The sequence below is a fragment of the Peromyscus maniculatus genome, chromosome 7, assembly GCF_049852395.1.
Source record: "Peromyscus maniculatus bairdii isolate BWxNUB_F1_BW_parent chromosome 7, HU_Pman_BW_mat_3.1, whole genome shotgun sequence".
Classification (NCBI taxonomy): Eukaryota; Metazoa; Chordata; class Mammalia; order Rodentia; family Cricetidae; genus Peromyscus; species Peromyscus maniculatus.
In genome coordinates, this window is record NC_134858.1 from 30,190,073 (window position 1) to 30,202,585 (window position 12,513).

Consider the following 12,513-nt stretch of genomic DNA (forward strand, 5'->3'; position numbering starts at 1 on the left):
TTACTATTTGCCTACTGTTTTTCCAGGCAGAGAACCAAGAACCAGCCGTCAGAGTCCCAGATTGTTGAAGGTTTAATGTCCCCATGGCAGTCGGAGGGGAGGCGGTAGCATGTCGGGACTTTTCACCAGTGCTCGGCCCTTTGGCTTCGGCTGTTGAAGGACTTGGCTTGAGATGAAGCAGCCCCAGTCAGACCCGGGTGCCTGTGTCTAAGCTGCACTGGCCCGAGCACTCTGCCCCACCCCCAGGAAAACTATGCATGTGTGTGCATACACACTCACACATCCATTTCATCACACACAGCACACATATACATAATGAAAATATTCAGACTCTAACTTTACTACATATGTACACACACAATTCGCTACACTCTACACACTTTACTACATACATCACATACACAATGCTAACACACGTGTATATATCCACATACTTCACCACATATATTCATGTGCATACATATGTACACACACGTGCTACTTCACACAGTACATGCACACACACATATACCCATATCCATGGCCCATCATATACCTCTACACACAATACAAATGTATACATATGTACTCCATACACGCATTCATACAGCCATACATATTCTGTCATATAAAACACATGTATACACTCTATTATGTATATAATATACACATGCACACACTCATAGGTTATCACACACATATGGTTATGATAAATGAACACCCTTTATCACAGATATGCAGGTATATGCTGACACATATACATACATACATACATACACACGCACACGCACACGCACAAGCACAAGCACACGCAGGAGCTCACACCACCACAATCTTGTTGTCTTCCCCAGATTCTTATCAGATGAAAAATCATCCAAATGCCAGAGAAGCTTGGAGAATTAAGTTGGCCTGTAACCAAGATAGTGGGATTTTCATGGGCTGGCAGGGGTAGGGTTGGGGATGGGGGACAGCGCGCACACACACACACACACACACACACACACACACACACACACACTTCCTATGCAGGGCGCCCAGAGCCAGACAGCCAGATTCAGTGGTAGCAGAGGAGATGCCTATTTCGAGGCCTTCCTTTAGCAATCTTATGATGACAGGGGGTGGGGGGGTGGGAGGGTGGGGGGTGGGGGGGTAAGAGTGTGTGTGTGGGGGGGGGGGAAGAATTTCAAAATGTTCTTTTTCATAGGAGTCGAGCCTTGGGATTTCTGCATTTAAAACTGGCTTCTTGCCAGGCAGAGGTTAGAACCTCAGAAGTGTCCACATTAGTGGCCCTTATGGTTTGGAGTTGTGCACAGTGGTGCATGGGTGACAAGGTTGTCCCCACGCTACAGAGTAAAAAAAGATGAGACACAAAACAAAGCTTGCCTGAGAGTGACCGATGACGAGGGTGCCCTGGGCATGGACAGGAAGCAGGTGCAGAAGAGCAGGGCTCCCCTGGGTTCGGCAGCATCTAGTCTAGCTGACCAGTGAGTGGCACTCCATTCGCTAGCTCACAGCAATCCTAGCTGCCGCCCCTCCTCCAGCCTTCTTCCGGCTGTACCCTAGGGGCCCGTTACCTGCCTGGCTGCCCCTCCCTTGCCTTCTTTGGAAAAAGGCCCCTTTCTTGGTCCCAGAGAGCTGCCATCAAGGCCTGCAAAAGGCCTTCCTTAGAAAAAAGGCCGGACACGCACCCAAGTCCTTTGCCCTCTGCAGAGCTGGCCGTCCTACACTCGTTCAGGGTGAGAAAGAAGGAAACCATACCTCGCGGGCTTGCGCACTTGCCTACCAGATTCGCCTCCATCCTCTGTGCCTCAGCCGGACGGCACAGCCATGGGCTTGGTGACCACTGCCTGTCCAGGTGAAGCCTAGCATAAAGGCTGCACTTTAATGAGGCAGCTGGCGCCTGTGAAGAGGGCTTGAGGAAAACAAGAGAGAGGAGAGGCGGGGAGCCCCGGAGCGGGGAAGAGGTCTGGCCATTCATTTTGCCCATACGGCTGCTGCTAATTTGTATTGAGACCTGTACTTAGAGCAAGCTAGGGGTTGGGGCCCACGGGCAGCTGACTGTACTGGGGCAGGTGACAAGAGGGCTGGAGGCTGCCACAATAGAGCAGGGAGGAAGAGATGGCTTGAGAGTGTAACTCTGAGCATCTCCACCTCAGGCCTGGGGAGGGCCACAGACAGCAGGCCACAGCAGTAGGATATAACCATCCGAGGCAGAAGCTTCGATTCCTGTGTGTTTATTGAACACTGCTTTAAAAAGACTGCCAGTGGTTCACAAAAGCACCTTCAGCCTCTTAAGCAGTATAAAACAAGGTGTGAAATCCTCAGAGGAAGGAAGGGATCACGGACTTGCCATTTCACTCAGAGCTCCTGGACACATGGTGCATCGTCAGATCACAGATCTGCTGACAGTCAAGGGGCACCCAAAGCCCACAGGGCTCACAGGGCTCCCTGGCCACATGGTTGCATTAGAGTCTCTCCCTGTGTCTTTCATATAGTGTGCACATTGCACACCTGAGGAATCTGGCCTGCCTTTAGGGTTTCTGTGAGATCCATGTGTGATCCATTGCTTTTGGTAAGGAAGTGTAATTTCAGGAGAAGAAACAAAGGAAACACTGCACACAGGTGGTGTGTGGGTCCTACCTATCTCCCCGTGTAAGGTTTAGAATTTAGAAATATAGGAAGGTGTCAGGGAGGCGCAAGTGAAAGAGCGGAGGAGGCTCATTTTTTTGGGTGTGGAACAGGATTCTTGGGGTGTTCAGTGCCTCCTGATGATGCTGGCCAGTCCAGGATATCTCAGAGCAAGTGATGCTGAGTTCTGATCCTGAATGCCAGGTACCTAAAACTAGTTGTTAGGTTTTCTCCCTCTCAAACTGATAGTGTTTCCTTCAGGCACTGTTTTCTCCAATTCCCATGGTTGAGATGGGATACAGCTGAGAGTTATTTGCAGACCACAGCTTGGATCAAGTTTCTGAAGTTTATATCCAACACAGAACCTATGGGCCGGGCTGTTTGGAGGGCAACCAGAGAACCAGATTCAACCACAACAGGAAGATGGGAAGGGAGACAGGGTAAGCCTCCCACAACTCAGGCAACCCAGACGATCTCTGATGCCTCACATCTCAGCCCCTCTGCGTGACCGTTTGACCCTGGTCCAGACGGCTTGCAGCTATAATGAAAGGCAAGAGGGTATTGCAGTTTGAGAGACACTGAGTACCCTCTTCCTCCCAAAGACACAAACATCTACGGAGCTTCCAATAAGCATGAAGAAGTAACCCACAAACCCACACTTCTCAAAGACTATGGTAGGGATGCCCTGTGAATCACTGGGCAAAACATTCTGCCCCAGCACAGTTCAATCCAAGTAGATTGTGAGTTGCATGTTTGAGCCACATGGATCATTTTCACCTTACAGGTAGCTGAGTTTTTAAAATTAAAAGAAAAGAAGTGAGAGGCTGGAGAGATGGCTCAGTGGTTAAGAGCCCCTGTTCTTGCAGAGGACCATGTGGTTACTCACAACCATCTATACCTCCAGTTCCAGGGGATCTGATGCCCTCTTCTGACTTCCACAGGCACCAGGAGGCACATGGTGCACATATACAAATGCAAACACCCACACACATAAATAAATAAATGAATCTAAGAAGGTTAAATGAATTGGAATAATAGAGTAAATGCATTGTTATATTAATATAGCCACAGATGTTTCAGAGGAATCAATAGTCACCTAGATGCTCTGCATTTTATCACACTGAGACTTTGAAATCCCTTGTGTGTAATTACGTCACAGCACATCTCAGCCACAGTTTAGCCACAGTGCCAGCTCTCAGCAGCAGGGGGCTAGTTAGTGACTACTGCATGAGAGCACCGGGGGACACAAGCCAAGAACCCCCAAGTCGTCTGGCCTGCTTTGTTTCCTTGTTTGAAATTTAGAAGAATTTCTACATCCTCCTCTACATTTAAAAACTTGCTTTGTGTGCCAGTGTATGTATGCACACATGTGTGGACATATATGTGCCATGGCCTGGGTATGGAAATCAGAGGACAACTGGAAGGAGTTGGGTCTCTCATTCTGCCATGTATGTTCTGGGGGGTAGAACTCAGGTCTTCAGGCATGGGGGCAGGTACTTTTACCCCCTAAACAATCCCACTGGCCTTCCCCTGCGGTTTGTATTATGATAAGCCAACTTTGTGAAAATTATCAAATTGTATACAAGTCTTGGTACACACCAGAAATAGAAGGCATGACCCTAATGCTAAACATGCCACATGTTCTGGTCACAGGACACAAAGAAATAGAGCCAGAACTGGATTGGGAATTTCTTCCCTACTGGCTGGTATTTGGGGTGCTAGAAGACTCTACGCAGGCTCTTGGGGGAGAACATGTATCAGTGCTCTCCTGCTGTAAGTCATGCTTGCTATAAAATATTGACCTGTCAGGCACTATATACCCACTGATACAAGTGTGGCATGACTGTATGGTGGGTAACCAGCCACTCTATGATTGGAAGCCTACTGCATCCCTTCTGGTACCATAAACCTGGTCAAAAGCCTGTGGCTGGTAGGATCATGAAGTCAATAAGAACATAAGAGTAGTCGGGCAGTGGTGGCACATGCCTTTAATCCCAGCACTCAGGAGGCAGAGCCAGGCGGATCTCTGTGAGTTTGAGGCCAGCCTGGGCTACCAAGTGAGTTCCAGGAAAGGTGCAAAGCTACAAAGAGAGACTCTGTCTTGAAAAACCAAAAAAATAAAAAAATAAAAAAAAAGAACATAAGACTGTTGCTTCCCCACATGTACATGTTGTCAAATTTAAACATTTATGTTTGTTTCCATAGACTAGTGTTATTCTCAATCTAGAACAGAAAAGCTTTTTACAGAGAGTGATAGTTAGTGCAGAGACTCATACCTCATCAAATGCTGAGAATAAGTTACCGCTGAGCTCTCAGTTTTAAGTGAGACATCTCAGTCACATATCCCACCCTCAAGCATACAGAACACTGAGAAGAAGGGATGAAGAGCCGAGGGATGGGGAGGAGTGCTGTAAAATGCTCACACACAGATACACATAGCTATTAAAATCACAAACATACATCAGCTATAGCTAGAGTTTTCCTGCCTTGCCCACAGTCAGGACAAATCTTTGTCACCTGCCAGTCCCTCAGCTGCTCAGACCCAACCAAGTATACACAGAGACTTATATTGCTTTCAAACTGTATGGCCGTGGCAGGCTTCTTGCTAACTGTTCTAATATCTTAAATTAATCCATTTCCATAAATTTATATCTTGCCACGTGGCTCATGGCTTACTGGCGTCTTCACATGCTGCTTGTCAGGGTGGCGGCTGGCAGTGACTCCTTCTGCCTTCCTGTTCTTTTATTTCTCCTCTCTGTTAGTCCCGCCTATACTTCCTGCCTAGCCACTGGCCAATCAGGTTTTATTTATTGACCAATCAGAGCAACTTGACATACAGACCATCCTACAGCACAGCCAAGTGCAGACCATCTCAGACACCTGAACTCAGGCTTGTGGTCTTAATCATCCTCTATGCGGACCTGCTGGGTAAAGCCACCAGGAACCCGATAACGGGCTCCCACAGGACATACAGATCATCCCACAGCAATCAGCAATGGATACTTGTGAAAGACGGAGCCTTCAACATCCATTCACTGATAGAGGAGGTGTCCATGAGACACCGCCACCTTCTGGAGGAGCTGCTGACTGTTCGTTGCTGCAGATGGGAGTGTTATTTCCTTCCTGGGGGACTAGTTGGCAAGAGGAAGGCATTCAGAGGGAAAGCAAATGGGATAATAGAGGATGATAGGGCTAAATATAATCACAATTCATTGCATATACATATGAAACTATAAATGTTTTAAAAACACGCAACTATCCAAGTATTGTTAATGGTGTTACTCAGAAAATAAGGGAAGTGCAGTGTTCAGGATGGGTAATTTAAATGAGCTGTCATCTATGGATTCATCTCATTTCTTACTCTCTCTCTCTCTCTCTCTCTCTCTCTCTCTCTCTCTCTCTCTCAGTGTGTATTGTGTACATTTGTACATGCATGTGTTAATGTGCTACTGTGTATGCCTCTGGAGACCAAAGGAAAACTTTGGGTGTCATTCCTCAGGAGCCATTTCCCCTTTTGTGATATTAGATCTGCAACTTTCCCAGTAGGCCAGGCTGTCTATCCAGTGATCTTTGGAGACCCACCTGCATATCCTCAGCAACTGGGATTATACAGGTGCAGGCCACCATGACTGGTGTTTTTAACACGCCATTTCTTTTGCATAGTTAAGTAGTAATAAGTGAAGGCTAGACATGGTTTCATCTTAAATAAAAGTGTCTTCCTGAAAGTTTTGTTCCTGGCGTTTTACTGTTTTTCTTGTGAGTGCTTTGAGGATATCGATTAGGAACAGGCCATGTACCTATGTGGCTGGCTCTGGAGTTTATTACACCTTTGCTTCTGCAGAGTAGGTGAGACTATTTTAGCTGTTTTGAACCTACGCTATTACCGGCTGAGCCAGAGCAAGTGAACCAGCTGATGTTACAAGCAAAGGCAGGTAACTATTCCCCCAGTTTACAGAAGTAAAAAGTCCCCGACTTACACAGGCTTCCTCTAGCTAGGGTCTGTGTGATTAAAGCTAGGTATGACCTAGAAAGTGGGTCCAGAAAGTCTGTTTTCTTGTAGGATTTTCTTAGATTTGGAACACTATCCTGGATGACCCAGGAGTCCTCAGGAAGCAGGGAAGGGGACAGTGAGCTTAGAGATGCAGATTCCTTAGCACCCACCCATGCTTCAAATCCACAGGGCAGAGCTCAGCCTCTGTCCTGACCTGGGCGTTGGTAACAGTGGGGAATCTTCCATAAGTACATCTGTTTCTCAAATGCTCTAAAATCTGAAATATTTGGGTACTAACAGGAGGCCACAAGTAGAAATTTCCCTACCTGATCTCACTGAGAGGCGACAGTCCAAATGCAAATGCATGGAACTACAGCTTTACTGTTGGGTGGTGAGCACGTGTGCGTACAAAACAGTGAATATCATGCTTAGGTATTGGCCTTGTCCCCAAGCTATCTCACTGTGTGTAAAAGCACTTCAAAATCTGCAAGAATCTGAAACCTGAAACATATGCCAAACGTTTCAAGTAAGGGAGACTCAACACCTTCATGACATGACCTTGAAGAAGCGACTTGACCGTGGTCTACTTTCCTGTGCCCCATTTAGTTTTTTCCTTAAAAAACTACAGGAGTTCTGCTCCGTGAGCAGAAGCTGCACTCACGTGCTAGTGAGGGCCAAGACAAGAACTCTATTCTGTTTTAGATTGGGGGGCTGTCAGGGAAAGACTTTGAAGAGGTGATGTACCGGCAAAGATCTGAGAGAACCATATGAATAAATGGAGTAGGAATGTTCTAGAAAGAAGGAACTTGGGGAAGATAAGCTGAGATAGTGATGTGCTAGGGTATCCAGGAGCAGCTAGAGTCTTGCCTGATGGGGTAGAGGAAGGGAGGAAGGGAGCCAGGGAGAATATGGGATGGGCAGTGGGACTCGGCTAAGGGCTTTAGGTTCTGTTATAAGATGCTAAAGGGTTTGAACAAGAAGATTCCTCTTGTGAAAAGCTGTCCCTCACTGTTGCCTGTCAGAAGAATAGACCTTGGGAAGGTAAGGGCAAAGCATGGGGTGCTTCTGCAGCAGCTTGGAGAGACACTAGGGGATTGGCAGGCACTGATAGCTTGATATAGGTAGCAACAAGACCATAGACTCTCCAACATCGGGATCTGGATTTTCAATAAGGAGCAGGAGCGCCCTGTGATCTAGGCAATTGTGGAGACATTTCTGAACTGGCTTCATCACCGAAGGGTGCTGGCAGAATGAGATCATGGTGTAGAACCACAATGCACAGGCAGAGAGGGGGGTGCAGGAAGATGCCTGAGGAACCAGAAAGCCTCAGCTGGTGCCAGTGTGGCCTCTCTTGGCTTCCTTTCTGCATAATAACAAGGTTAGAATATTGGCTACCTAGGAGAGTGGCAGAGAGCAAGTGATAGAGACTGTGGATAAAGGTATTTGATAAACTCTACTAAGACTGGACTTACAAGAATCACGGCGTGATCATCATCCTGAGAAGAGAACCGCCATGGAGGGACTCAAGGCTCAGATCCCCTGAGCTTCCTTAACTCTAGACCCTGGACGGGTGGCCAAGGTTCCACTTCCTGGTTTTAGTTAATGGGATGGAAGTGTGGCAGGATTGAGGGTTCTGGAAGGCAACTCAGAGGCAGCTGCAAGGAGGAACTCCCTCCCAGCAGCCCCGCCAGCCCTGGCCCTCCCTCCTCCCTCTCAGAACCAGCCTTCTCCATGACTCACTTTCACAGTTAAGCCTCCTGGAGATGATACCTAAGCCCCAATTCCAGCCCCAAATCCTATTGGGCTTTGCCTTCCAAAACCCAGGAGACATTTTAATCTCGAGGTGGTACCACTCGTTCACAGAGGATCCTAAAGGACACCGTGACATCCCTCCCCAAGGCAGTGTCTCTCCCGCCTGCCTGTGGCTACTAACTACATCCACCTTTCAAACGTTTGGACTCAGCAGCCCCCAGTTCTTTTCTCTTGCCTGCTTTGCTTCGGTTTTAATTAAGCCCCAGCTCTTGTAATTGCCCCTGTGATATGCCCTGTATGTGTCTCTCCTGGATTTCCATAATCATTGCTGTCACCTACCCCAGAACTTTGATTTCTAATCTGGCCTATTTTAGTAGCCTCTTATCTCTCTGCCTCTCCTGTGCCCAGTCCTTGCGGACAGTGATTGTCACCTCATCAGCCTTGACTCATGGCTCCGATGCTGTTCCGTGTCCTGTCAGTGATGAAGGTCAGCCTCAGCCTATGGAATAGGCTCCTTTCTTACCCTATCAACCAAGGTACTATCTTGTTTTTGTTTTTGTTTTTGTTTTTTTTAATTTTCACATCCTTTTGCTTCAGGCTGAGCGGATTACCTGGGAATCCATTGGGAATTATCAGGTAATGAACAAGGCTAAAGTGTTCCCTTTTGGGTCTCTGTGTGTAGTGGTCACTGACACGGTTGGGCACTTTGGAGTCACAGACACTGTCCTGGGTCCTTTCCCTAAGGCAGCACACTCACTGAACCTGCTAAGAAGTAGGTGTTCTGGCTCTCGTTTAGACGAGATGAAGCTGGTACTCAGATGGATTTAGATAACTTAGCCAAAATGTGGAGGCAGGCCCTGAAGCCTGGGCTCCATGTGCATGGTTTGGGGCCTCACTATAGTGTTCTCTCTATCCCTAGATTCTCCTCCCCAGTTCCACATGTGAGGCTGTGCCTGGCCCAAACACCTTTCCCAAGGCCCTTCCCACACACTTCCCACATACGAGGCTCGTTTCCTGCGCACCGTCCGTCTTTCTCACCATGTCTCCACTTCTACTTGAAGAATGGTTGGGTCATCTTTGCTCTGGTGAGTCCCACCCAGGAAGGTTAAACATCCTCAGTGGCACAGGAAGGGTGACATCTTACTGCTCAGTGATTTCCCCAGAGGGGCTGGACCTGGGCCAGAGCCTGACACCAAACACGCATTCCTGAGTATCTGCAATGGGGTCTTGGGGACTGACCCCAACTTGGCTTCTGTGGGCTACGCCTGGACCCTGAGAGCCAGGTGGGCTTCCTCATCCTATTCTGCTCACAGCCTTCCGTTCTGTAGACCTCACTTGCCACAACGGACTAGGGACCGACATGCACTCCCAGGTCAGCCCAGAGTGCCATTTGCCACTTTGTGCAGATCTGTCTGCCAGGGTAGCCCTGGGAAGAATTGTGTTGGGGGGGGGGTGTTCCCCGGCCTCATACAGATCAGCTCTGGCAGGCTTACCTTGATCCATTCATGTGGTCATACTCCCGCTTGACATTGACCCTCACTGGCTGGTTGATCCACTCCTGCTGCGGTGGCAGGGGGTTGATTTTGTGGGGCTGCCCGTAGTCAGGACTCCCCGAAGCAGTCATGTCTGCCTTGGGGAGATGGGCTGCCGCTCCGTATGCTGAATCGAAGAGGGACTGGTCGTCACTCACCACCGACAGAGCCTCCTGCGGGCACGGAGAAGAGACAGAGTTCAGTGACACTTGTCACTCAGGCTAAGGGCACCCCTGCTTTAAGATGTCACAGTGATATGGGGCTGCCCGGTCCTGAAGTTGCAATTGTCCGTGTTTAATCGATTCACAGTGTCAGGGGCAGGCTTACCCTTGTGTAAATTTAAGGAATTCATCCTAGGTGACCCTGGGAAGACAGGCGTCTGAGCAGTGCAATGGAAGAGCCCTAGAAACGGGTGTACTTGCTGAGTGTGCAGACTAGGAGTCGCCTAAAGGAGAGTGGAGATGGGGAGGCTGAACACAGTGGTGGAACATTTGGCCCAAGTGTTGGTTCTGATTCCAGACACAGACAGCAGCACATTTTACTAGCTGTGTGGGGGTAGTCAAGCTGCTAGTGGAGATGAAAATGAGCATTTTTTTTTTTCATGAATGAGGCCGTGGAGCGTCACCAGAGAGGTTGTCTAGATCTGTGCCACACAAAGGAATCAGGGAAGCTTCAGCTAGGTCAATTTCAATGTTTTCATAGATAAGCAAGAATAGCTTTTTTCCTGAAAGAACACAGTGGTATGCTGAGGGCTGACTATCAGGTATGAGTATGTCCCGTAGGATCTTAGTGTTGATGGTTCAGCCAATAACTCAGGAGGAAGCTCAGATATATAGAAGAGGCAGCCAGTGTGAGGTCTCTGTAAGAGAGTGTGCTCTTCCAGTTCACACTGTCCCATCTCCTGATTCAGGTGAGGCTTTTGGTAGTGGGTTGAGGCAACTTTACTCTTCCCAGAGACTGCATGCTGATCAAAGCATGGGGATATGATCCCCCCATTACTCCAAATCACGTTTAGCCACAGGGATGCAAGGCCATGGTCTGGAGTACAACATTCACCAGAGCCAAGTTAAGGCACAAACATAAGCTGATTATGTTCCAGAAGAAATGGTAGCCATCTATAATTGCCTCATCATCCATACATACTTTTACATGCGATCCAGTTGTGAAAGAAAGATAGAATAATATATGGGAAATAGTTATAGCAGCATCAAGCACAGAGCAATACTCCAGAGATACCAGCAATGATGACCATTAGTATTCAGATAAAGGTTCTGTTGGATTCTTGTTCCATGCTAAATTCTTCTCCCTCTCAAGTTCACATGTCAAAGCCCTAACCAACCCCCTTAGATTATAATTCTACTTGGGCATAAGGCCTTTAAGGATATGATAAAGTCAAAAAGAGAATGTAAAGGTGGGCTCTAAACCCAGTGGATTCTCTCATGATAAGAAATTTGGACACACGAAGACCCCAGGGAAGGCTGTGTGCCGAGGACTGACCACACAAGGGATGCAGGGGAAAAGATCATCTGCAAAGCAGAGCGAGAAGCCTCAGAGGAAGCCAGCCCTGCTACCACTCTGACCTTGAATTTCCAGTTTTCAGAACTGTGAGCAAATACATTTATGTTGTTCAAGCCACTCAGCTTGCCGTGTGTTGCTATGGCAACCCTCCCTTTATTTAAGAACAGAATAATAGATGATGAGACCTTTTTAAGGCTTCAGATTTGCCCACTTTCCCCACATAATTCATATCTCTGCCTGGAAGGTGTTCTCTAAGACAAACACCCTTGGTATGTCTGGTTGTCCTTGGTACAGACCTAATGTATGCTGGGACTCTTGTGTTCCACCTGCCGCCCCTCTGTAATGTTCAGGTGAAGGCTGTGGCTCTGGAGACCATTTGTATTTTGGTTATTAGATCCTCTCTTCACTTCAGTTAAGGATCTGCTCTGGCTTCATGTCCCAAACAAATTTAAACTTCAACCTGGGCACCTAGGGCATAGCTCCAAGTTGAAAAAAAAAAGTGAAGTTATAGCCTTTCAGAGGGCTGAGTATGGATCTTTGACATGACTTGGGTGCCACCCAAGATGCCTCAGTCTCCTTTTGACAACAAAAATGCAGACTACACCCCAGCTCTGTTGTAGGGAGAGATGCCATCTAAGCAGGTGTCTGCTGTGGAGAGCAGTCTACACCCCTTGGTCAATCACTACTTAGTCCTGGGAGTTCCAGCAGAATCCTGGAGATCTTGGAGGCAGAAGCTGACATGGGGATGCTGAGGTGAAGAGCAGACAGTCCCTGTCATTACTGCCATAAAAACAGGGAGGTCAAAACCAGGAAAAGGCAGGATTGCTGAGTCCAAGGGGACGGACGTACAGATGGTACAACCAGGACACACAGCCAAGAGGTTGCACCAGGGAACCAATGGGGGAGCCTAGGCTTGGTAGGCGAGACTTTCAGACACTTCTTAAGAAAGTGAGGTGTGCAGGAAGAAGACACACATCCCCACATCAGGAGGCAGGGTGCAAGAGCAGAACGGCATAGAACCAGTTTGAATTCATTTTAGAATAAAACTTTCCTTTAAAAGTTTACAGCTCCAATCAAAGGTGACTTTAGTCAAGAGGCCATGTCACAGGAAGA

General features: G+C 47.8%; 1 protein-coding gene across 2 annotated transcripts in view; it reads right to left on the bottom strand.

Annotated features, from left to right (window-relative positions):
- The window catches only part of Fli1 (Fli-1 proto-oncogene, ETS transcription factor), a 119,334-nt gene that overhangs the window by 44,410 nt on the left and 62,411 nt on the right, over positions 1 to 12,513 (bottom strand). For both annotated transcript variants that reach the window (XM_042280617.2, XM_076575949.1), the window contains exon 2: positions 9,844 to 10,055. In XM_042280617.2, coding sequence (XP_042136551.1) covers positions 9,844 to 10,055 — 212 coding nt within the window. The remainder of the gene's footprint in view (positions 1 to 9,843; positions 10,056 to 12,513) is intronic.